This window comes from Lolium perenne, chromosome 5 (genome assembly GCF_019359855.2).
Source record: "Lolium perenne isolate Kyuss_39 chromosome 5, Kyuss_2.0, whole genome shotgun sequence".
NCBI classification, from domain to species: Eukaryota; Viridiplantae; Streptophyta; class Magnoliopsida; order Poales; family Poaceae; genus Lolium; species Lolium perenne.
Genome location: NC_067248.2, coordinates 262881630 through 262908400, shown reverse-complemented (window position 1 = coordinate 262908400; position 26771 = coordinate 262881630). Strand labels below are relative to the sequence as shown.

The 26771-nt window shown below is 45.1% G+C and overlaps 4 protein-coding genes across 4 annotated transcripts; 1 reads left to right on the top strand and 3 right to left on the bottom strand.

Annotated features, from left to right (window-relative positions):
* Nucleotides 1-10734: 10734 nt before the first annotated feature.
* Nucleotides 10735-11515, bottom strand: LOC127302926 (mavicyanin-like). Its single transcript, XM_051333659.1, has 2 exons — nucleotides 11197-11515; nucleotides 10735-11104 (listed from the first exon to the last, which is right to left on the bottom strand). The coding sequence occupies exons 1-2, from the start codon at nucleotides 11360-11362 to the stop codon at nucleotides 10770-10772; spliced, it is 501 nt and encodes a 166-aa protein (XP_051189619.1). The 5' UTR covers nucleotides 11363-11515; the 3' UTR covers nucleotides 10735-10769.
* Nucleotides 11516-13384: 1869 nt separating this feature from the next.
* On the bottom strand, nucleotides 13385-14313 carry LOC127302925 (basic blue protein). Its single transcript, XM_051333658.2, has 2 exons — nucleotides 14042-14313; nucleotides 13385-13930 (listed from the first exon to the last, which is right to left on the bottom strand). The coding sequence occupies exons 1-2, from the start codon at nucleotides 14205-14207 to the stop codon at nucleotides 13581-13583; spliced, it is 516 nt and encodes a 171-aa protein (XP_051189618.1). The 5' UTR covers nucleotides 14208-14313; the 3' UTR covers nucleotides 13385-13580.
* Nucleotides 14314-15374: 1061 nt separating this feature from the next.
* Nucleotides 15375-19205, bottom strand: LOC127302924 (transmembrane 9 superfamily member 8). The gene is made up of 7 exons (XM_051333657.2): nucleotides 19016-19205; nucleotides 17749-17913; nucleotides 17545-17654; nucleotides 17360-17465; nucleotides 17158-17270; nucleotides 16913-17066; nucleotides 15375-16809 (listed from the first exon to the last, which is right to left on the bottom strand). Exons 1-7 carry the CDS (start codon nucleotides 19133-19135, stop codon nucleotides 15652-15654), a joined length of 1926 nt encoding a protein of 641 aa, XP_051189617.1. The 5' UTR covers nucleotides 19136-19205; the 3' UTR covers nucleotides 15375-15651.
* A 4807-nt stretch (nucleotides 19206-24012) lies between these two features.
* On the top strand, nucleotides 24013-25696 carry LOC127304406 (uncharacterized). The gene is made up of 6 exons (XM_071821189.1): nucleotides 24013-24502; nucleotides 24621-24710; nucleotides 24984-25078; nucleotides 25165-25243; nucleotides 25346-25470; nucleotides 25546-25696. Exons 1-5 carry the CDS (start codon nucleotides 24013-24015, stop codon nucleotides 25390-25392), a joined length of 801 nt encoding a protein of 266 aa, XP_071677290.1. The 3' UTR covers nucleotides 25393-25470; nucleotides 25546-25696.
* Nucleotides 25697-26771: the final 1075 nt, after the last annotated feature.

Genomic DNA, 26771 nt, shown 5'->3' with positions numbered 1-26771 from the left:
TGCTACAGCAAGTAGAGCAAATGGAGGAAGAAAGAGATGTTGTTTAACTCCTCTATGCATATAAAATGAATTTGTTAACAAGGTTGATCAAGTCTTGTCACCAAATAAATTTTACATAACATATGAAGAAAATAAACCTCAAATCAATCATGTTACCTTGTATTGAATTGATATGGATCCAATCATAAGATTTGATATTCTTCTTTAGGCTCATATATTGGACAATCAATAGTTCCAACTTTGATAGTTCTCACATTAGAGATAGTATTAACTCCACATGCTTTCTCAATCCTCTTGGGAAAATAAACGGTATGTTCCTTGTCATCGACATTGAAAGTAACCTTTCCTTTATTGCAATCAATAACAGCCCCTGCGGTGTTGAGAAAAGGTCTCCCAAGAATAATAGACATATTATCATCTTCAGGCATTTCCAACACAACAAAATCAGTTAATATCAAGCAGTTAGTAGTAACTTGAACAGGAACATCCTCACATATACCAACAGGAACAGCAGTAGATTTATCAGTCATTTGCAAAGATATATCAGTAGGTATCAACTTATCTAAATAAAGTCTCTTGTAAAGAGAGAAAGGCATAACACTAACACCGGCTCCCAAATCACATAGAGCAGTTCTAACATAATTATTCTTAATAAAACAAGGAATGGTCGGTATACCTAGGTCGCCCAACTTCTTTGGAACCTTGCCATTGAAAGAGTAATTAGCAAACATAGTGGAAATCTCCTCATTAGGGATTTTCCTTTTGTTAGTAACAATATCTTTCATATACTTTGAATAAGGAGGCAATTTAATAGCATCAGTCAAAGGGATTTGCAAGAATAAAGGTTTCATACAATCGCAAAATTTATTATAGTGTTCTTCTTCTTTTGATTTTAGTTTCTTAGCAGGAAAAGGCATTTGCTTTTGAACCCACGGTTCTCTTTCATTACCATGTTTCTTAGCAATAAAATCTTCTTTAGTATACTTTTTATTTTTAGCATGCTTTTCAGGTTCATCTTCAACTTCTTCTTTATCAGAAGCATCATTCTTATCATTATATTTATCATGTTCATTACCACTTTCAGTTTCAGCATCAGAAATAGAAATACTATTGGATCATTAACAGGTTCAGAGGATTCTACAACATTTTAATGTTTCTTTTTCTTTTTCTTCGAAGGTGCACTAATTTCTTTAGTTCGTTGAGAATCTTGTTCAACTCTTTTGGGGTGCCCTTCAGGATATAGAGGATCCTGGGTAGAAACACCGCCTCTAGTTGTTACTTCATAAGCATGTTTTTCTTTAGAATTATTTTTTAATAAGTCATTTTGCACTTTAGTGAGTTGATCAATTTGAGTTTGAATCATATGAAAATGTTTAACAATCATCTTAACATCATTGGAGGTTCTCTCCACAATATCATGCAATTCACTAATAGCTTGAGAATTTTCCATTAAATGATTCTCTACTCTAATATTAAAATTTTCTTGCTTAACAATATAATTATCAAACTCATCTAAGCATTGAGCAGGAGGTTTTGAATACGGAATATCTTCCCTAGTAAAGCGTTGAAGGGAGTTTACCTCAATCATGGATGAAGGGGGAATTGTCTCACATAAATCTTCTATGGGAGGTAAGTTTTTCACATCTTCAGATTTAATACCTTTCTCCTTAAGAGACTTCTTGGCTTCCCTCATATCTTCATCATTTAATTTAATCAAACCCCTATTCTTCAACATCGGCGTCGGGGCTGGCTCAGGTGTAGACCAATCATCATGATTCCGGCCTATTTTAGCCAATAATTCTTCAGCTTCGTCTGGAGTCCTTTTCCTGAAAACACAACCAGCACAACTATCCAAATATGCTCTAGACTCAATAGTTAGTCCACTATAAAATATATCAAGTAGATCATTCTTTTCCAGATCATGGTCAGGTCTAGCTCTGATAAGAGAGCAAAATCTTGCCCAAGCTTCAGGCAATTTCTCTCCATCTTCCTGGTCAAATCTATAAATTCTCTGCAAAGCAATATGTTGAGCACTAGCAGGAAAGTATTTTCGAAAGAAAACATCACGCAAATCAGTTGGACTTTTAATAGAACCAGGAGGCAAATTATTATACCAAGTTTTAGCATCATCCTTTAATGAGAAAGGAAAAATTTTAGCAACAAAATAAGTACGCACCTTGATATCATCAGAAAACAAGCTACTCAGAGTAGACAGCTCAATCATGTGTTCTTCAGCACTTTCTTCTTCAGTACCACAAAAGGATGTTTTCTCCACAATAGCTATATGAGATAGATCAAGAGAAAAATCATAATCTTTATCCTTAATGTTTATGGGAGACGTGGCAAATTTAGGATCAGGAGATAGCTTATATCTAACAGTATGTTGCGCAAGAAACTTTTTAATTTTACTTGCATCAGTAATAGAATTGCATTTATCAATAAAATCATCATTAAGCTCCACATAATCCTCATCAGGATCATCACTAGAATAATCAACAGACTCAGGTGAACTAACAGGTGTAGTAGCATTAGGAGTTTCAGTATTTTCAATTTGTCTAGACTTAGCAATTGTAGCATCTAGAAAAGATCCCAATGAACCACTATCATCAAGCACAGCAGAAACATTATCAATATTATAAGAGTTTTCAGATTCAGCATAAGTACCAGCAAGTGAAGCTTGCGGTGGTGAAACAAGTTGACTCATCACAGATGGTGAATCAAGAGCAGCAGAGGTACTCAGAGTAGTACCTTTTCTTGTAGTGGATGGTAATATGGCGACTTTAGGATCGCGAGATTTACCGATGATGGAGAATTTGCAGTGAACAATATCAATCCAGGTGAACTTCCAAATAAAGCTATGCTCCCCGGCAACGGCGCCAGAAAACAGTCTTGATGACCCACAAGTATAGGGGATCGCAGCAGTCTTCGCGGGTAGTAAAACCCAATTTATTGATTCGACACAAGGGGAGACAAAGAATACTTGAAAGCCTTAACAGCGGAGTTGTCAATTCAGCTGCACCTGGAAACAGACTTGCTCGCAAGAGTTTATCAGTAGTAACAGTTTTATAACAGTAGCAGTAGTAGAATAACAGCAGTAGTAATTATAGTAAACATCAGGATTAAAATACTGTAGGCACGGGGACGGATAACGGGCGTTGCATGGATGAGAGAAACTCATGTAACAATCATAGCAGGGCATTTGCAGATAATAATAAAACGGTGTCGAAGTACAAAGCAATCAATAGGCATGTGTTCCAATTATAGTCGTACGTGCTCACAATGAGAAACTTGCACAACATCTTTTGTCCTACCAGCCGGTGGCAGCCGGGCCTCAAGGGAATCTACTGGAAATTAAGGTACTCCTTTTAATAGAGCACCGGAGCAAAGCATTAACACTCCGTGAACACATGTGATCCTCACATCACTACCATCCCCTCCGGTTGTCCCGATTTCTGTCACTTCGGGGCCATTGGTTCCGGACAGCGACATGTGTATACAACTTGCAGGTAAGATCATAAACAATAAATATCACGATGAAACAATAACATGTTCAGATCTGAGACCATGGCACTCGGGCCCTGGTGACAAGCATTAAGCATAACAAGTTGCAACAATATCATCAAAGTACCAATTACGGACACTAGGCACTATGCCCTAACAATATAATGCTATTACATGACCAATCTCATCCAATCCCTACCATCCCCTTCAGCCTATAGCGGGGGAATTACTCACACATGGATGGGGGAAACATTGCTGGTTGATGGAGAGGCGTCGGTGGTGATGGCGGCGATGATCTCCTCCAATTCCCCGTCCCGGCGGAGTGCCAGAACGGAGACTTCTGGCTCCCGAGATGGAGTTTCGCGATGTGGCGGCGTTCTGGAGGGTTTCTGGCGACTTCGACTTCTTCCCGTGCGTTTTTAGGTCGAAGGCGTTAAGTAGTCCAAAGGAGGGCGTCGGAGGCCGGCCGAGGGGGCCACACGCTAGGGCCGCGCGCCCCCCTCCTAGGCCGCGCCGCCCTAGGGTGTGGGGCCCTCGGGTCTCCACCTGGCTTGCCCTTCTGGCTCCGTCAGTCTTCTGGAAAAATAGGACCTTTCGCATAAATTCCGAGGATTTTCCTGAAAGTTGGATTTCTGCACAAAAACAAGACACCAGAACAGTTCTGCTGAAAACAGCGTTAGTCCGTGTTAGTTGTATCCAAAATACACAAATTAGAGGAAAACAATAGCAAAAATGTTCGGGAAAGTAGATACGTTTTGGACGTATCAATAACCTGCAAAAAGTTAGTACCCTTCTAATTATTAAAAATCAAGTCATTTCTAGTATTCCATATTGTCCAGCATATAGCAGATATACCAATCCTAATTTTATTTTTCTCTTTCTTCGGAACTCCATACAACCAGTTCCAAACATATTATTAATACTCCTGGGTGGCGGAATATTATAGGCAAAGTAAATCATCCTCCAAATGATAGTAGAAAAGGGGCAAGCAAGGAACAAATGATCAACGGTTTCATTTGCATCACAGAAACAACACTTTTGAGACCCTGTCCACCTACGTTTGGCCAAATTGTCCTTAGTAAGTAAAACCTTGTTGTTAAGAAACCACATGAAATTTTATATCTTTAAAGGAACTTTAAGTTTCCATAAGTATTTGCGTAGAAATCTAGTATGACCATTCATATAGTCAAGCTACATAGACTTGACTGTGAACAAACCCGAATTTGTAAGCTTCCATACAAATTTATCAGGTTCCTCCGTAAGGTTGATGGTAATGATTCGTTCATACAAATGTAACCATTCAATATATTTGTGATTATTTAGGCCTCTCCTGAAGGTAATATTCAACGGAGTTTGAGCCAAAACTGTGGAAACCAGAACATCTTTATGCTGAATAATATTATAAAGAGAGGGATATTGTTGTGATAGAGGGACATCCCATAACCAGACATCTTCCTAAAAACGTACCGAACTATCATCACCAACTTTGAAAAACCCTCTACTAAAAAATCAGATTTTACTTGCATAAGACCTTTCAAAAATGGTGAATCCGTAGGTTTAGCCGCAACTTGCGCTAGAGTTTTAGAATGTAGATACTTGTTATGCAGAATTTCTTGCCACATACCTTGTTCAGTAAGGAGTTTGAGAATAACCATTTATTAAGTAAGCATTTATTCTTTAAAATTCTAGAACTTCAATACCCAGTCCCCACTGATCTTTGGGCCTACAAATCATGTTCCATTTAGAGAGCCTATATCTTTTCTTTTGTTCATCAGATTGCCAGAAAAAAGTGGATCTATAAAAATCTAATCTTTTTCTAACCCCCATTGGGATTTCCATGAATGATAACATAAACATCGGTAAACTTGTTAAGACCGAATTAATGAGAACCAACCTATCCCCATAAGAAAGCATTTTACTACGCCAGCATCCTAATTTTGAAGCAAAACGACTTTCAACCGGATTCCATTCAGCATTTCTCAAGATTCGGTGATGGATGGGAATTCCAAGATATTTAAATGGTAAAGCTCCTGCCTCACATCCAAAAATTTGCATATATTGTTGTTCAATATCCTTTGCTCTACCAAAAAAGAAGATCCTCGGACAAACTCTCCTCATGTATCGTTGGAGCTTTGAAGCCCTCTACTTCAAAACGGAGTCGAAAGAAATCATTGCGAATCTTCACATCAAGACTAGCAGGAATAAGAGCAGGGTCCAAACAGCTAATGCGAATTCTTAGCACATTATTAGCCCTTGTAAACGGTAAATCAATATATGTAGTCTCACCAAAAATATCACCAAAGGCCTACAAAGCCAGAATTTCATCAAGAACAAAAGGAGGTAGACCATGAACTCTGACCCACACTTATTATGCCGTCCAAATTGGTTCAACATCCTTTCTCCAGAAATCAAATGACAAAGTAATTTGTGTTCTCGGCACACAGAATTTGCCAAAGTGCTGAGCCTTCACCAAATCACTTCTACTTGGAAAATTAACCCTGAATACATTATCCTCCATGTGCTGAACATCCCATTGGTACTGATCGGGCATAAAAAACTCTGCGCTATTAGTTCAGGTATGGTCATGATCCCACCCTCAACTGTCACTTTACCCAACCTTACTACGGGGCAACCATTTGGTCAGGCCAAACGGTGATACGGTAGATCCAACGTGATCCACCTAGATTGATGCCCGATCTTTCACAGCGAGAACCTGGGGTAGAGAATCCTCCCAACAACGCGATGAACGCAGCCTGGAGAAGAGGGAACGAATCCAGCAGGCAACGGATCGATGAACGACCGCCTCAAACCAAGAGCTAGACAATCCTTGATGAACACAAGAACCTTCGCAGCGGATATAATAGATAACGGCAGCGCCGTACCCCCGGAGGGATGATACACGTGATCACACGCAATAGGGAAACCCTAATCTTTTAGACTAAACTTGAACTATCCTCAACCCTAGCCGTGCCATCTCCTTATATGAGAGGGAGAGCTAGCCGGCCGGACCCCTTATTGGGCCTAACCTAGTTCGACTTGGACAGGCCCAAGTCAAACAGACTCTATTAAAACCCTAGATGGCCCACAGCATGACCTGGATACATTATTATCTCCTAATAATAAGATTATAATAAACTACTGGTACAACCTTAGACCCAAATATCATATCAATGGCTGTCCTATAGTACCAGGCCCGGATATCCATATCATCTCTCCCCTTCTTCAAGAAGCGTTGTCCCCAACGCGTGAGGGTCTTCTGGAAAAATGTGACGTGATATGAACATGACACGTCCTCGCCGTCCTCAAGTCTTGCTTGCCTTCCACACCACATCCTCCCTCGCGGCCTTCTCGACTTGATACAGCACTTGGCGCCTCCTTTATTCTCCACATGAGCTTGGCCTTCGGCGCCAATTCCTTCTTCTTGTGAGGTTTTGATGGACCCTTGTATCGCTGCACATGACCCTGCACAAGATGTGTAATTCCTGGGCCACATAGATGTCTCACACGTCCATCCTTGCCTCGATGCATCCGCGGTGTCACGGAAAACTGGACTGCAGTACACAACCGCTGCCCACTGTCTCCACTGATGCGCTGCGCCATAGCCGGTCTGGGCGTCGGTTGACCGGGTGGTTGACCGGCCCGGCCGGCCCTGGCACCGGGCGGAAACCCCAGCAACACTGGCTTCTATAACTTTCTCGCCTCCCACTCCTCCCACGCGCATCTGCGCCATATGTACTGGAACATCATCAGCACAAACATCATCAGTCTGCATACTAGCATCAACACAAACTGGAACTGTAGCACATGCTGCAACATCCACATCAACAACAAGTTTAGCTTCATCCGGCTTGTCACCAACAAGAACTGGCTTGTCATCTACAGGCTTGGCTGAAACATCACCAACATCAATGCTAGGAACATCATGCACCTCAAGCTGCACTTTAGGCTTGTGCAACTTCTCTTTACGCACTACTAACTCCACATCGGACTTGATATGATCATCACCCAAAGGCTTCAAAGTCCGCTGTTTGCCTCCATGCATAAAAGAATATGTATTTGCTCGCCCAGCATGTGTCACATTGCGATCATACTGCCAAGGACGCCCAAGTAGCAATCCGCACACCTCCAATGGCAACACATCGCAATCGATCTCATCAACATAATCATCAACTGTAAATGGCACACGCACCTTGTGAGTAATCTTCAGCATACCACAGCTATTCAACCACTCAAGATGTTTAGGTTCAGGAACACGCCATGTAGACAACCCCAATGCTGCCACCATCGCCTTGCTAATGCCATTAGTACAGCTACCACCATCAACCATCAACTTGCAAGCCTTGCCCTTGATAATGCACTGAGTCTGAAACAAACTCCACCGCTGAACCTTGTCAATTGTCTTGCAAGCATCACTTTGTACCTTCTTGAGTTGCACAGCCCGCTCAATGGTATATCCTCCTCAACAGTCACAGTAGCGCTCTTGGTATCAGAGCCGGGTTTCCTCTCCTCTGAAGATTTCACCTCGACCTTAGTGACTGTTGGTAGTGGAACAATCTCCTGAATAGGAACTATGCACTTGTCCACTTTCTCTATTGTATGTACAACTCGGGATGACTGATCACTCTCTTCCATGTATGGTAACACAAAACCACTACGAAGAAAAGTTGTGTAATCCTCCCAAGTTTCAGCAAATTCACCTCTGTCCACCGCATCCTCCCAGTCACGTTCCAATGCCTCGTCCACACGCCGTATAGCAAGATAAAAGGCATAAGAACTATTGAACTTCCTTTTGTATGTGCGGCATCGAGCAAAACCCAACTCCATGTTCCTCTCCCAATCTTCATACTCCTGAACTGTCGCAAGACGGTGTAGATACCAACGAAGATCGGATGGCGGACGCTGTTCTCCCTTCAAACAATCGAGATAGTCATTGAAAACTTTACTAGATTTCGTCGGAAGAGTACACCTCATGCCCAGAACATCGCCTGGAAACGAAGTAGCATCACCAGTAGCAACAACAAATTTCGCCGGAAAAACACCAGAAACAGCAGCAGGCTTCCCGGCCCAGCGCCCGGCTGAACCGGCCTGGGAACCGGCCGATCCGGTCTGGGACCCGGTCAAACCGGACTGGTGACCGGTTGGTCCGGCCAGGGACCCGGTCAGACAGGCCTGGTGGCCGGCCGTGCGACTGTGCGGCTCGGTAACGGCGCCGGTTGGCGTCAGCAGCTGGTCCGGTTGGCGCCCGGTTGACCGGCTGGCTGACCGGCCCGGCCGGTCCTGGGTTCGGTCGACCGGCCCTGGCACCGGGGCGCGTCGCGAATCTTCGTCTTCTTCCCGATTCCAGGCGCGATTTTTCGCGATTTTGACCTCCGAAACAACCATGGATGACCTCCAAACTGCACCAAACAACACCAAACTTCCTCCAACCAACCTCCTTCGACCGAGAGCCAAACTCCTCCGATCTAGAGCCAATCTTCTCCAGTGCAAACCGATCAAAGAGATCGATCAACAAAACCTCGCCGTGAGCAACCCAGAAAGCTGATACCACATGATACGGTAGATCCAACGTGATCCACCTAGATTGATGCCCGATCTTTCACAGCGAGAACCTGGGGTAGAGAATCCTCCCAACAACGCGATGAACGCAGCCTGGAGAAGAGGGAAAGAATCCAGCAGGCAATGGATCGATGAACGACCGCCTCAAACCAAGAGCTAGACAATCCTTGATGAACACAAGAACCTTCGCAGCGGATATAATAGATAACGGCAGCGCCGTACCCCCGGAGGGATGATACACGTGATCACACGCAATAGGGAAACCCTAATCTTTTAGACTAAACTTGAACTATCCTCAACCCTAGCCGTGCCATCTCCTTATATGAGAGGGAGAGCTGGCCGGCCGGCCCCCTTATCGGGCCTAACCTAGTTCGACTTGGACAGGCCCAAGTCAAACAGACTCTATTAAAACCCTAGATGGCCCACAGCATGACCTGGCTACATTATTATCTCCTAATAACAAGATTATAATAAACTACTGGTACAACCTTAGACCCAAATATCATATCAATGGTTATCCTAGAGTACCAGGCCCGGATATCCATATCAAACGGCCTTTGTCGTGCTCCTTGATTTGGTGGCACACGGCAAAGAGGGAGGCCCTTGTCGTGTTCCCTGGTCGGTGGCACACGGCAAAGAAAGGGAGATGGGTGGGCCGTGCCATTTCTTTGCCGTGCTCGTCTCACGGTGTGGCACACGGCAAAGAAGGAGGCTTTTGCCGTGTTCCTTGATGGTAGGCACACGGCGAATGTTTGAATATTTGTCGGGTTCTCCGGTTTGATGCACACGGCAAAGATCATCCGACGTGGCGTCGTTTGTTAAACGGAGATTCCGTGTTCCTGGGTGGAAGGCACACGACAAAAGCTTTACCGCGGTCCGCGCAGAAAGGCACACGGAAAAGGTCCTTTGCCGTGTTGTTTTTCGCCGTGTGGATTTTGCCGTGTTCCGCCACACGGCAAGGGCTTTGCCATGTTTTGAAGGGGCTTTGCCGTGTATTTTGCCAACACGGCTTTTGCCGTGTTTTTCCCGTAGTGTCGGCTGACATTTCACATGCGTTTCATGCAGTTTCACAGCTTCTTTACACATGTCCCCCCATGAAGTTTGCACTTGTTTTCATAGTAGTTTCACAAATAAATGTTGCTAATGTGTAGACAGGCGCTTAAGGTGCTCTGAAACTTCAGCAAAACAAGACTTCATGAGGACAATCCATGCTCAAAAAGTTCTGAACGTTGATAGATGAAATGTGCGGTAGTAATTAAGTAGTGTACACATATATAACAGAGGGACTTAATTCGACAATCTCCATAGGGTTTGTTATTCTAGCCTTCTCGCGTCGACTGATGATCATCTCGCAGCCTGCAATAGATAGCATCTTGGTTCGTGGATATGACAGTAGCATCTTTGGTTTGCGGATATGGATTGTGTGGAGTTGCTTGAGTTTTTTCTAGTGGTATTATTTCTTTTCCGACTTTTAATTTGGCCATGGTTCTTCTGCTTTGGATCATGTTGCTGAATAGGGGAGCAGAGCGGTAGCGGAGTGTATTCTACTCGAATGCAACTGGTGCTTACAGGGAAGCAGATGTCTCGGTTGATAAAATGCAGCAAACTCCTACGAATTAATGGACAGCAGTAAGTTCCTACTACTAATTGAGGCATCGCAGTAAGCTCCTAGATAGCAGTAATCTTAATGGTAAGCTCCTAGCACTAATCAACTAGGCGAGAGCAGCAATGGCAACCGCGAGCGCTGTGACCATGAGCCTAGCGGCAACTGAGGCAGCGGCGGTGCCGCAATCAGCAGCGCAATCTGGCTCCATCTCTGGCCCGTGGTCGTGGAACTGGAAATCCTGGTCGATGACGGTGACGGCGACCTTCATGCCGGCCTGGCAGAAGCCATTGCCGCAGATGAAGAAGTAGCGGCGGGGCTCGACGAGCGGGACGAAGTCCTTGCCGGAGGTCCAGTTGCCGGCGACCCCGTCCATGGTGCAGCTGCCGTACCCCGTCTCGTTCACCTCGAACACGCTGTGCGTCCCATTCTGGTACCGGAACGCTGCACAGATAGATGGATAGATCTGACGGAGGCTCTTGCTTACAGTGAGTGCAGTGGAGCTTGGATGGAGGTGGAAAGAAGGGTTTACATACAGATGAGGTCGCCGACGAAGAAGGTCTGGCTGCGAGACCAGAGGGTGTAGTTGATGATGTTGGGGTTCCACCCGTGGTTGCCCCCCACGATGTGGATCGTCGCGCCGGAGAGCCCCACCGCGCAGCCGGCCACCACGGCGACGGCGAGAAGCACCCTGGATGCCATTGCCGCCGCAGCTCGAGTGGCTTCACTTGAGTTGGGTGTCAGCTCGGGAGGGTGGCGAGGAGATCAAAGAAAGCAGCAAGGAAAAGCAGAGCAGGAGCACAGAGCTACAGGAGTAGTAGTGGCATAAATTGCTCAGCTCTGGAGGGTTGCTCGTGAGGCTGGCCGGATGATACATCGACACGACGACACGGACTGATTGGTCTCGTCTCGTGGTTACCCGACTCTGGCCCACTTCTGACACGACTCTCGTCTCGTGGAGCAATTTCATGCTACGCCCCAAAGCCAACTTTGGAAAATGAAACCCATACCAATTTTATGCCAGGAGCACATGCTGTAGAGACGAGCAGGACAATTCAACATCACTCTCAATGCATACTAATCCATCATAAATTGCTTTCCCTTGCTGGTACCGAATACACATGCAACTTTCCATCCATTTCATAACCTAGTTACTTCAGTAAATTTTCTATCCATAGCATGGACGTATCAGTAGACGCGGCGTATTTGCTCTCAGGAGCATATGCTCCTTATTAATAAAATGGCTTTTAAATGTATTTCAAAATGTTTAAAAATCTGATAAAAATATATCACACATATATCTTAATGTTCTATGTGCTCGCAAAGTTGTGTCACAAAAAATCGACATTTCTTGTGTCATATTTAAATAAGATAAATTTTGGTGGTAAAAAATGCTCTTCACAAGAATTTTTTTTCCACAGCACATAAAAAATGTAGATCTTCCATGAAACGGTGCACGCGTGTAAAATATTGACATGTACGCGTGAATTTTTTGTTCTAATTTTTCCTGGAATTTCAAAATATCTTTTCTAATAGCAGGAGAATATGTACCCTAAATGAAATTGGAATTCCTCAATTTTATGAGCATTAATCCGTTGTGCTGCATTTTCCACTAGTAGTATCAAACAAGCCGATGGCACTCAATTGAGGGCATTAGGATCAAACAAAATTTTCGACACAAAAATCTGTTGTGCCGCTTTTTCCACTAAAAACAAGTGACAGTCATCTCCTAGCGTGTACAAATAATCAAAGTTTTAAGTCTTCCTAGGATATAACAAGAATAGCCGGTAACAGCCCCGCTAAATTAATTTAGCCCCTATTTAACCCCTTAGCCTTTGTGCTCCCGCTTAGCTGCCCAAATTTTGGGCCAAAATTTTCCTGCACGGTCTTATTTCTCACCAAAATCAATCGCATGGCTAACCCTATCCCCAAATCCTCCCTTTTCCCTTTTCTCTTATTTTGTTGCTAGTTCATGCAGTAATATGTGGATAGAACTATGTCCACAACTTATGCTTCCATAGACCTTCAAAGCTGCAACGTTTTTTTTTTGAGTGAAACACAAGGATGACTGAGACTAACGATACATGTTCGGGATTAGGGGTATGATGGCTGAGATTAAACGATAAAATGATACCCTTTCGGGTGTTTACACTGTTTTGAGGCTTGGGGTCTATGGAAGCACAAGACAATATATTATGCATCTATAAATTATTGATATATACAAATATATCTTGCCTAAATTTTGTATTTTTTTATTATCTACCAAAACCGATATATGGACTTGGCCCGCTATTGCCCGCTATAACCTTTCATAACTTCTAAAGATGCCGTGGCTAAATGCAATAGCCAGCTATTTTAAACTTTAACAAATATGCAAGAATATTAGCAATGCTATATTGTTAGTCTGTAATAGGTACGGGGTACTAAATTCACAATAATTACAAACTTCCTCCTGCATTGGTCAAACTTATAAGGCAAAAAAACATGTCAACATTTTTCCGATCTGGAAGTAGCACTCAACTAATTACATGTCACATATCACAAAACTTTACAACTATCTCCGCCCATTAAAAAATGACGCAAGTTTATCTAAATTTAGATGTATCTAAATGTAGATTTATCTGAAATTTAGACAAACCTATGAGATCTTTTTATGGACGGAGGAGTACGTTACTCATTATCCAACTAATCATAGGTCATCTCATCATCACACCCAATCCGAGCTTAAAAAGAGGCTAAACATCAGTAGTACATTCAGCTCGAAATGACACTCGGTTCTAGCGTGGTCAGTGATCACTGGTACATTCAGCTCGAAATGACACTCGCTTACATGAAGGCCAATGTTTCAGTTGATATACATCCCAATCAAACTCCTGCGAATTAACTAGGCGACACCACTAAGCCACTAAGCTCCTGCGAATCAAGCGACGGCAGCAATGACAACGGCCAGCGCCGCGACCGCCAGCCAGGCGGAAGCGGTGAATGAGGTGGAGGTGGTGGCGGCGGCGGCAGAAGCAGTGGAGTCGGGGCCCGGCGGCACCATCGGCATCTCTGTGCCCACGAGCGCGCCGGGGTGGACGGTGACGGCGACCTTCATGCCGGCCTGGCAGAAGCCGTTGCCGCAGATGAAGAAGTAGCGGCGGCGCTCGTTGAGCGGGATGAAGTCCTTGCCGGAGGTCCAGTTGCCGGCGAGCCCGTCCATGGTGCAGTTGTCGTACCCCGTCTGGTTCACCTCGAACACGTTGTGCGTCCCCTTCTGGTACCTGAACGCTGCAAGAACAGATTGGATGAGACGGCCGAGAGAGACTACTGTAGTAGATCTGGTGGAGCTCCATCCATGTCTGGAGCTGGAGAAAAGAGAGGTGGAGGGGAGGGGTTTACAGATGAGGTCACCGACGACGAAGGTGTGGTTGCCGGACCAGAGCGTGTAGTTGATGTTAGGGTTCCACCCGCGGTTGGCGCCCACGATGTGGTCCGTCGCGCCGCAGAGCCCTACCGCGCAGCTGGCCACCACGACCACGGCCAGCAGCAGCCTGGACGACGCCATTGCCGGAGCTCGAGGAGTCTTGCTCTCCGCTAGAGAGAGTGACTACAGAGTGAGTAATGGGGTGTGAGCTCAGGACGGTGGCAAGAGAGCAGCGTGGGGAATGCAGGGCAGGAGCACCGGAGTAGAAATAGTGGCAGTGACACAAATAAATCGGTCGTGCTCGTGACACTGGGCCACACGTTGACAGGAGGAGACTTCCTGGAGCAATTTCATGCTGGTGCCCAAAGATCAATGCCAACTTTGAGATATACACCAATATATGAAATGTTCACAAAGACAGTAGAAAGAGAACCAACCTAAGATTGAGTGGTTAGGAGGATGGTTGTACCTTTAGCCCACCAGAGTTAAAATCTCAGATTTGACATGTGTGTCTTATAAAGATGGAACAGCGAGACGCCTGTTGTGATTTTGTCAATTTCAAAATCCGATCAGCTGGCTCAATCTTCAAAGTTACTCATAGGGATAAGATGTGTGTATTTGCGTTCAAATGGGTGATTGTATGAACAAAGATAGTAGAAAGCACACCAAAAAGCACCACTTCTGGAAAGATAAGATGATATGAAATCTAGGAATTCCTAAAGTAATAAACTAATAATGCAATGCCAGGAACACTGTAGAGCGCACACGAATAATAGGATACTAAGTCCAAAAAAGGGCTATTATTTAAACTTATTCTCAAATAATATATTTATCAAATAATTAAAAATAATTAACCTATCAGAGTATGTGATAATCTCAGAAGGGTGGCAAGGAGTCCTGGAGAGAATGGCAGGGGAAAGCAAAGCAGCACAGGAGCAGTGCTGACATAAATTTCTCAGCATCGGATCGAGTTGTAGTGGATACTCGTGACGCTGGGGCATACATCGACACGACGGCACGCACTGATTGGTCTCGTGGTGACTCGACTCTGGCCCATTTCTGACCGGAGCCATGCGACGATGCTGGGCCAATTTCATGCTACTCCCCAAAGCTATCTTTGAGATAAACACCAATGTGGAATGCCAGGAAGACAGTAGAGTCCAAACATCGAAAGGCACCACTGCTGGAAAGATGAGCTAATGAATTTCTAAAAAAGAGGTCGCTATATATAACTTATTATATGATCTTAAAATACAATGATCAAAATGTTGTGATTAGGGTAATCCAGAACAAGAACTATACCAGTCATAATCAATTGAATCTTATACACCGGCTGATAAAATTCTGCGAAAAGAGTCAACTACATCACAGTGTATTCTTCTTCTACCCTTGTAATAACTCACATGTATCACCTGACCACAATAAACTTAAATCATGCATAGCTAATCCCAAAATGTATCTTTTCCTGATATGACTGGATAAAAAATTCAGGGGAATGATCCCCGCTTTCACCTTAATCGTACAGTTATCTCGACCCAAAACCTGAAAACATATGCTATGCTCCACTGTCATGCGGCTGAAGCGACTAATCAATCTTCACGGACGAGTAGATCAGCCTTGTGAACCAGAAGCAGGCGCAGAAGCCGATAGTCCCGGTGAGCACGAAGAAGGAGAAGGAGGCGAGCAGCATGTACCCAAAGTACAGGATGCCCGACACCAGCTTGCTGATCTGCAGCTTCGTGTAGAAGTAGAATCCAGCGTACAGGAAGAGGTACAGCGCAGATGACCCTGAGGTGAGGTACGACCTCCACCACCAGTTGTAGTCCTCGCTGCACAGCTGGAAGTAGCAGAGCACGACTGTGATCTCAGCGCAGGTAATGATGAGGATGACGAAGACCAGGAAGAGGAAGCCAAAGATGTAGTAGAACTGGTGTAGCCATATGGAGGTGAGGATGAAAAAGAGCTCGATGAAGACCGCACCAAACGGTAGGATGCCACCGATCAGAATGGTGAAGAGCGGGTTCATGTACCAGGCCTGCTCGGGGATCTGTCGTGGGATCTTGTTGGTTTTCACTGGAGGCTCCATGGCGGGTTTCTTGAACCCAAGATAGCTCCCGACGAACACAAGGGGCACTGAGATGCCAAACCAAAGGAGGACCAAGGCAAACATGGTGGTGAATGGAACAGCTCCAGATGACTTCTCCCCCCAGATAAGGGCGTTCAAGACGAAGAAAATAACGAAAGCAATCCCTGGGAATAGGAAAGCCGTGCGCAGGGTTATCTGCTTCCACTCTGCACCCTTGAACATCTTGTAGAGACGTGAAGAAGAATAACCAGCAAGCAGCCCCATCAGTACCCAGACAAGAAGCATTGCAGTCATCAGTCCTCCCCTGTTTGATGGAGAGAGGAAACCTAGAACAGCAAAGATCATTGTAACTAGCAGCATGCCAAAGAACTGAACTCCGGTGCCGACATAAACGCAGAGCAGATCAGAGTTAACTGGAGGGCGGAAAACATCTCCATGAACAAGCTTCCAGCCAGTTTCCTCCTGTGCCTCCTCTTGAGTTTCAAGCTGGTTGTATCGAGATATATCTCTATACAGGGTGCGCATCATGATCATGGCCACCATACCAGATAGGAAAAGCACGATCATGAGAGAGTTCACAATAGAAAACCAGTGAATCTGATCATCAGACATCAACAGATAGGTGTCCCACCGGGATGCCCACTTGACTTCACTCTCCTGCAGAAGTAACAACAAAACACTCCATAAGAACCATAATTCAGCAGAGCTTAACATTCAAGGTTAGGAAAGTATCATGCAACAACCAATAAGAAATCAGTACCTCAAAGCGAACATCATAAGTGAATATGATATCTTTGCCAACTTCAACCTCCTGAGGAGTTTCAGAATTTATCACAAACTTGCTATCATGAGGATCACAAGTGCTCAAACGAGTGTTTGCATCATTCCATTTCCCATCAAACTGATGCTTGATGCTGGTGCAAATGTATATGAAAGAATGCACAACTTAGCTTCATTCCATAAGCTATGTGGCAAAAATATCAACAAGCAAAGTTGAAAGAAAACCTGAATGGCTTGACCTCAAATCCGACTATCCTAGAAAGTTCGGATTCCTCATCCTTGTGGTACTTCACTAAAAATGCCAGATGGTTGTGGATGAAGTGCTTCTCCTCCTTGCTCTGGAGAATTGTTTGTACATGTGAATTCGTTAGCCCGATCATATGTGCAAGACAAGCGTAAGCACGATGAAGTGGTAATATGAACTTACTCCAGAATACTGGCCCTTGACGCCAACATGATATCCACCTTGATAAGCGATAGTGTTCTTGTCTTGCCTTTGAACTGGAACAACTAGTGGCAGATTGTCAAGAACCCTGTAAAGCAAACCATGTCAGCACCTTGGAAATGAGTATGTTTACTGAAGTGCAACAACAATACGTGTATAGTACTTACATGTTCACACGGTACTCATCCTCAATCTTTTCCTTGAGCTCCTTCGCTTCTTTCTCGGTAACAGTTAGCTTGCACACAATCTGGCACATCTTGGGCTCCCTCATTTGAAACTGCGGTTCGCAAAACAAGGACGACAAGCTAAGCATTAGGCATGCTAGTTAGGACAATGAACCTGGCTTGATCTTTATACAGTACAGTACTTACCGCGTAAGGGGAGTTCTCAATCCGATCACCACGAAGAACCTCACCAAGATTTTCAGAGCTATCAACTATAGTATTGGGCTTGCAGAAAGGAAGGGAGTAGTACGTGTAGGGAAGCTGAGTCTTGATTGATGTCAGCTTATTCACCTTCACCATAAGTTCATCTCCCTGCAGACAAACCGAGATAGCAATCCAGGATATTCTTATCAGAAAAACAAAATGCTATGATTCCATATAGTTTGACTATGTTACAGATAACTCCTAGTAGAAATATTAGATGCAACCAAAATATAAGTCTCTCAGTGCAAAAGAAAGCCAGCTGCGGCTGCCAGAGATTATAAAGTGAAACATGCAGACGAAAAAACTACATCATAGATCATCTATATAAACGGCTGTAGCCTTTAAAGCAATGAACATTTTAAAAAGAAGTGCTTGCGGCACATGCAATTACTCTGAACTAGGTTCTCTTAAGACAAGATTTCCGCTTGGCTGAGATGGCTACTCCACTGACTCAGTTGATTGAGCCCCAACCGTGGTCTGTGGATCAAACTGAATATTTCCACTTCCCGACGTCCACGTATTTCAACAATACCTAGGTAATCGTTTAGGGTCACTTATCAAGCAGTAGTAGTAGCTACAAATTATGATGATCAGTGTCCAAACGCTACCACCGCTATGCATATCAAATCAACCAATCCAGCTACCCTCCGTGTCAGAAATTCCCAGTAACACGCGTGGCATACAAGCTGCAGCACGCGTGCCATGATCGACCGTCGACATGGGACAATACATGTACCATGAATGATCCTCGATAAACTACTATAACACATAATGTAACATTCATCCAGGAGAGCATGCACAAATAATAAATAGTAACTCCAGTATCACAAGATGCAGAGGATAGCTTATCGCGAAGTCTTGCTTAGGTAGAAGGTCCAGATAAATCACCAATTAGCACGCGTACTCCAGATGCAACCTTAGCTAGGTGAGGTAGTAGGCATGCGTTGACTCCGAAATCTAATGACTAGTGTGCGGATCAGAAGTGCACGCATGCAGGTAGGGGAAAAAACGCGAGAATTTAAGGCGCAGCCACGCGAATCTCGTAGGCAGGACCGTGCCGGAGGCAACCTAATCATCGAGCCGCGCTAGGATCCGGGGATCCTGGGCATGGAACCGCCGCCCCGTTGACCAGATCCCATCCAGCGCGAGCGAGCGGCTACTCGTTCACTCCCTAGGTCGATGCAGGAGGAAGGGGGTGGAAAAGGCTCACCTTTGCGAAGTCGGTCGGGGCGACGCCGGGGAGGTAGAACCCGGCGGCGGGCGCGGCGGCGAGGAGCACCGCGAGCGCCGCCGCGGCGAGGGCCCACCGGAGCATCGCCGGCGCCCGCATCTGCGCGCGCGCGCGGGATCTGGGGCGGCGGTTGGATCGGCGGTGGCGGAGGGTGGGCGACGACCGGCGCGCGCTGGCTGCGACTGCGAAGGGGGAGAAGAGAAGAGAAGAGAAGCTTCGGGTGGGGGCTGGATCTTATTCTTACCGGGAGTTTTATCGAATAAATAGGGTTTCGCGCACAGGTCCCTCGAGAAATGCGGAATTACGAAGCGAGTGTCGGCCGGCTCCTTGGGTCGGCAGATTGGCTTTGACCCGTCGTGGCCTGGCACGTGCGAGTGCGAGGGCTGGTTGCCACGCTCGCTCGCCTTGTTTGACCGACCCGGCAACGTTGCTTACATGGCCACGATTTTTTATATTTACCTTTTTTCTAGAAAAAAAACCTAGAACTTTTTTTTGTCTCGATACCTTCAAACTATTAAGGGTTTTGGTGGACGTCCCACTAAAAGCAACACTCAATCTATCACCATATAACAATTTTGTCCAGCGCCTTCTTATATTTTGTACGCCATCCCCAACAAACCCACTTCCCGCAGGGGTTCCATCGGAGGCATCACGCGCCATTTTAGCGTCACCCACAACGATTTTGGCAATAGCTCTATGGCTTCCAGCGATTGCGTCACCCACAACGAGTTTGCCAACCGCTATGTGGCTTCCAGCCAGGAGGAGGACATCCATGGTGTGGTTAGGGTCGTGCAGCTATGGCGCATATAACGTGTTTCTGGAAATGTCGGTCCTAAAAAGGTGTTTGGACATGCCTTGTATTGGCATTGCCACAAGGAAAATGTCGGTCCTAAAGGGTCGTGCAGCTATGAAGCATCTCCACCGATGGCCCCAATAGTGCCTCGAACATGCATATTGGGTCCCGGCTAAATTTTTGGCTCCCACCGGCACCTTCGAGCCCAACAAAATTTCATGTTCGCCCGTGCCACCCCCTACCCACAAGGGTCGGAGCGGGGGCACCTGCAGCAACATTGGGTATCGCCCACAAGTCCCACTTGGCAGTCACACAGTCCAAAAAAAACCTACATATATTCCTCCCCCTAATGTCCCCTCTCAACTCCATTCTATCACCCCTCCGCTCCGGTTCGCGCCCTCTCCCACGCCATAGTTGTTGGTGTGCCTTCAAACAAGAATGCGATGAGGCAACCGCGTGAGCCGGCGTTGAAGGTCAAGCCGCCCACAATGTCATACGAAGCTTCGGAGGATGAGCTCGCCCGGTGCAGGTACATGACGACGGTCCGCAAGAGGCGTCGCAAAGCCTGTGATGTACACATGGATGCGAGGGAGGTTTGCCTTAGCAGTGGCACATGTTTCCCTCAGCCTCTCAGCCAATCCGACGGTGGGTCAGATACTACGTCGGCGTCGGAGGGACGCAAGGGAGCACCATTGCCACCTTTTAAAGGAGCAACTCCCCATCATACCAGGTGTACTACATCGAGAGGTATGACCCACCATCATTGTGGTGTATGAGCTTCTCCTCCCTCGAGATAGGTGAGATGTCGTATCCATGGAAACTAGTGTTCCCCTGATTCACTAAGTGTGGGTTGCAACTCCCTACTCCTCATGAAGGAATACAACAAGCCGGATTGCTAAGGACAAGAAGGGTTGCCACACGATCGAACCTTCCCTCTGTGGAGAAGTGCCAGAGGATCCCTTAGAAAATCCCTCACCCCAAGACATTACCAAGTGCTTTGTCTACTCTCTGTCGCATAGCTCCCCTATGCAGAGTGAAACAATCTCCAATAAAACTCTATCATGCAGATCACATGCATGAAGGGTATCATGGAAAGGTTGCATATAAATTTATGGTCGCATATTGCCACCATGTTTATCATGGGTATATAGAATTTCATCCAAAACACGCATAACCAACCACAGGAGACTATTCTGCTAATGAATTTCACGAAGTCTCCCCCATGTTTTGCATTCCTCCCTCCACTAAAAATCTCCATACATGCTAGTAAATTTCTAAATCTTGTTCAATTCTTCTTCAAATACAAACATTGATGTAATTTTCGCGAGAATAGATTCGAGTTACTTTCATTTCCTTCTTCCAAAACATCAGAATTCCTCCCGCCTACCATAACTTTCTTTGAACCATCTTGAAGTCCTTCTCAAACACTCTGTCGGATATAAATCGAGGTGTGCCTCTGATAAGGACACCACCTTGGGGTTATACCACCCCAGGACATCCAGAAGCGCACACTACTGCAACATTGCCCAAGTCACAACATATCCATGCTATAATGTTCATTGTGTCCGGACAGACCCCTCCAGGGAGACCGCCGATCCTTGGGAATTGTTATAATCAACTCGGTCATTCTTTGACCTCCTCTTTCTATCTTCTCTGGCACAACAACCGTATGTGCAATTACATTTTCCTGTGGCACAAAATCAGTCATCATAGCAATTAGGTTACCACCATCTCCCTTCTCAAGTGATGGTTGACTGTATTATCAGCTACAACACCAAGGCCCAAACTCATTTTGGCTCCATTAACCCGAGTTCTCCCATCATGCATATCCACATCGACTGACTTGGTCGGACTTATGTCCCTTTAGTGATTCATCCTTTTCGTCCTCATGAGAGATGTGCACTGAACCTCCAACTCACATACTCACCACAATCATTCATGTTGGTCCGTCCACGTCCAACGGGGGCGCTGCCCCTACCACTCCTATTGCCTCCATGGTTTCCATTGCCTACATGGCCATGGCAAGTTTCGGAGTTTGCCTTAGGCCAATCTCCCCACTTGAAGGTGTTCTCATCTTGTTCCCCAATACGCCATTCGGTATGAGTATGACAAAAAAAAGCTCCACATAATTTGACATCATAAACTCTCTCCGTCCTCCTCTCAAGATGGTAACAAACCTTGCAAGAGGCTTCTTGACATGCAGTCGGACCCGGGCTCTCTCAAAGTTACCAATGCCTTGTCGGCCTTCTTTTCAGCCAAGTTATTGACAAATCATATATTCAATACGAAGGTTGTGAGATTGAATCCACATAGTAATATAGTTTAGATCGACTGAGTTTAGAGATGGCATTCTGACAAAACAACCAATGCCCTCCCTTTGCAACCTTTAGCCAATCTCCAAGGCATGAGCAGTGGACTCAAAACAAGAAATCCTCCAACGATATGAATTTGATATCTTTTGTGGGGATCCATGGTACACACATATGTTGTTCAAACATTTGTGCACCGAAAGAGTTTGATTTATGAACATGGGCTAGAGCAGTCCACTTCATACCTTCCTTCCGGACGTCGATCTCATCCTCACAAATGAGACCATCAAATATCGTCATCATCAATCCTCAACCGCATCAATATACCATCAAGGGCCGGTCCTCCCCCTTTTTAGTTCTTGATCCGCTCGCTTGACTCGCCAAGCTTGTCTGCGGTGACGCCATCTTACATATTGACAGAAACAAAAATCTAGGCCGACAACTAGGGAATTTAGGTTTAAAAGAGTGGTACCAACACTAGGAAGTGGGAGATGAAGAGGAAACCGGGAAGGGGTTCAAGTTGGAGAGAGGAAGAACACACTTTGATTGGCTGAACTGGAAGCATCATACGAAGGCGTAACTAAATCAAATCGGACGAGCAAACCACTAAATTGGTCGAGCCCACAATGGAAAAACTTCAACAAAAGGAAGCACAACATGTGCGCTACCGAGTCTTTTCATGAGGAGCCTAGTATATCCTATGGTGTCCAGATGGTAAAGTTGTACCCTTTTTTGAGGTGGGCATTGTTAGCAACCTCGTGAATTTTTTCGAACAAAAATAAGCAACCCGTTGAAAGACGGGATCACAACCCGATTGTTTGTTGTGTCATGATGCTTACACTACTGTTAATTTTGTGTGCGGTATCCTTCGGGCTTCCGCCTTTTTTTTGCGTGATGGAGAAAATAAGATATACTAAGGCATCAATATACTTTTTTGTCTTCAACTTTCTCCGTGATTCATATCCATACGGGATATATAGCTCTCTAGAAACTTCTCAAGTATTTTGCCATCTTTGCCTGCTACTACATATAATAGTTTTTCTTTCCAACAATCCCTAAGAGCTCTAAGGGGATCTATAATGGAGGTGCTTAACAGGGGCGCTAGGACCAAATTCCTGGCCGTTAGGCCCAATTCCTTGCCGATCCCGGGAAACAACCTAGCGTTAGCGCTAGTTGTTGCATCGACGCTTCGCTTCTTTTCCCCGCGTAGAAAATGCATCTACGCTCTATCCTATCGCAGGGAAAAAAACTTTTAGGCGGCTGAAATTAGCGCCTTCCGTTGTGGCTCTGGACCATAGTTTTAAAAATCGTACCGGACCGGCGGTTGGACCGGAAAAAACCGGAACCGGTGACCTTGCTGGCTTGTTAAGCGCACAGGACCGCCCCCGCCAGCGACCCGGAAAAACCGTGCGAACCGGCCGGTTTTCTCTGGAACCGCCGAACCGGCCGATTTGGACTGAGCCGAACGGTTCAGTGCTGTTTCCAGAAATAACCCTTATTTGACTTGTTTTGTGTGAAAAATAGAAGGGCAAGACTGGAAAAAGTGCAAATCATGGTTTCCTTAGGTTTTCTATGCTTCTGTGTCAATTCATTCGCTTGGGCTCATCTCCTTAACAGGTTGCCGCTGCCACTCGAGCCATTCGAGGGAAAAAGGGTAAATCTGTTGCATCAAGCATGACAACAACAAACCAGGGAGTTGATAGATTCATTTATCTAGAGGCCAACCAGGTGATCAACAAACCATAAAAAGAGAGAGAGTGTGTTGCAATCTCAAGAAGCTGTAGAAAGAGTTGATTTAATTATAAATAAATAGTTTTTTGATGCATCTATCCCTTTCAATGCAACTACTTCTAGATACTATCAGCCTATGATTGATGCAATTGCAAGCATTGGTAGCGGGTATAAAGGGCCAATTGAGAACAAGCAAGTGCGTGGTACTAGGGAGCCCTCTGGGGCTATCCACGATACCACCTGTGGCGCGAGGGCTGGCGATCAGAGAGGCAAAAAAAAAGGCTGGACGAGTGAGGGAAATAAAGGTCAGTTGGATTACTCAAGAGAGCCAGAGAGGCACGCTTCCTCTCCCCGCACGCAACCTCCCCATCTCTCATGTCCCAGCGGCGGCGGCTCCCCCTCACGCCCTCATCTTCTTCCTCACCCGATCTGGATGGTTCCTGACCTCCTCCACCACCACGCCTTCATCTAAGGCATCAGCCCGTGGTGGAAGCAGGCGGAAGCACCTCAACCTCGGAGGATCGACGACCAGAGCGACGGCGGCCGGCGCGGCCCTGGAGGCTTGGGAGATGTCGCCATGTCGGCCCTCGCCGCCGACCAGCGACGAACGCAGCCGATGCAGATGCCGCCAAGGTGATGCTTCTTCCGATCCTTTCTCCCCTTCTGCTCCTGGTCTCTCTCGCTCTCATGTGTGCGCCGTGTTGCTCGTCTATTGTGGTTATGACCTTGTCCATTCGCTTGTTTCTCTTAGTACAGGACAAATCAGGGCGGTTGCAGCAAACCCCGACTCATGGGATTTCGCAGTATTGGGCAGTCGATGGCTACTGCTCTTCTCCTCAAGGTGTGTATGGTTTTAGATCCTTGATTTTTTTTATTGTAGCTAAATCCTTTGTCTGCTAAAGAATCTTTATCCGGTTTACATTTTGTGGGTTAGCCAAATTGGATCTATAACCGAGAGCATTGAGGCATGAGAATGTCAAGCCATGATGGTAGGGGTGTGATGTCTCTGTCACCATCTTGTACTCATGTACTTCTTATATTTTTCTTCTTAAGTGAAATATTCATTTGCAATCTCTCTGCTGCAGTTGATTCTGACCCCTCTCCATCTCTGAAGGAGCACATAATTGTGACAGAGGACTGAGCTGGAGACCAAGACGAATCCCAGCAGCAACCTACCGTTACAGCATGGTGGTACAAATCTCTCTTTGGGTAAACATTTTTCTTACTTGCTGGTAAATCATAGGTTGGAGGTTTCTTGTCGCCTTTATAATTATTTGTAAAATATTTTGTTGTAGGAGGACAAGAAAAGATACTATACAACAGTTCTCGCGACAAATGAGGTGTACGGTGGTCTCTTTGCTGGTCGACAACAAGGTACTACTATACTAATCTAAATAGGCTATGGTGATGTATCTAGGATTGGTCAATGTGCCTCGAATGATCAAGGATTGGCTTGTTGCCGATGGTTGCATGAAGTGAAGAGGCCGATGCGGGACAGGGAGAACAAGAACTCCTGCGACTGATAGAGAGGATGCTAACGCCATGAAGCGGCTTGAGCCAATGTTGATGAGGCTTCACGCTTAGAACTAATGCATCACAAGGTACTTATTTCGCGTATTGCCACAGTTCTTACAGTCTACATGGGCATATTATAACAATTAAAGCCCTTTCTACAGGCTAAAGGATTGGCTCGGCCATATTGGAGTTCAGGTATCCTACCTTGAAATCCATAACTCAAGAAGGTCAGCTTTCCTGCTTCTCTGATTGTCCATTTTTTTATTTCCGTTTGTAAATGATGATAAAGTGGGTCTTTTACTTGCAGGTAGCTATAATTCCTAATCAGTGAAAGTTTGTTTCCGATTTAATTATCATCAATCTTTTGACTAAATGCCTATAAAAGGAGAAGAGCAAGGCAAATCAGGATTTTCTGTTATCGTTTCCCTGACTGCGACAAATTTACTAATCTGTTAGCAAACCTGATATTTGTAGAAATACCTTCTAGCACAAATAAAATTGCTGGTATAGACCATGAGGCACACACCTACTGAACAGTTTGTATCACTTGTGGAATTTCTCCTACCGCACCTCTGCACTCTTTTGAGTGGCAGGCGAGATTATTTCTCCTGAAACTATGACTCCGGATGTGGTTTCTACTCAGATAGACGCTTTCATGATTTGTTTTGTCACTTGCCATGCTATTGGTGCATACATCTATGTGACGTGTCATGAATTTCAACCATCTAATGAAAGTTGTAGTAAATATATTTCTTACGCTTTGTGATTTAGCTGCTCTCATGGCTATTGTTGGTACCATAAGTATCTCTATCGCTAACGTAGTTTCCATGAATATTACCTATAAACAGTATGTAAACATCATTCATTGTGCATGTTGTGCTCTGGACAAGGCTAATGTAGCACTATCTTATTTTCATTGTTTTATCAGTGAATAATATCAAGTTGACAAAACAACCTATTCCAGTGATCCGAGCCTTTATTGTGGTTAAGCCAAAACAAAATATGGAACATGTAGGTTATAGCTGTTATTTTCTCGCAAAGAACAAAATTGCGTTGTATGCTCAATGAATGGAGGTGATGGTTAATCAATTGGTTGCACATATCGATGATATTATCAAAATACATTCATAATTGATATGTGCAGTCCAGTTGTTCCTGGAGAGGATTAGATTTTACTCAAATCTCTTCAGTTTTATCTTCATGTATGAGATCATGTTCAGTTTACTCTGATTCACTAGAAAATGAATATACTGTATTAATCTCTATTTTTTTGGTGTTTAGCGCTACTCCTTTTCAGATATTTGTGTTTCTATGACATGCCACCTTATGCATAATGTACATATCTTATTATCTGTTCCATTCAGTGCCACGGGATAATATGAAATTT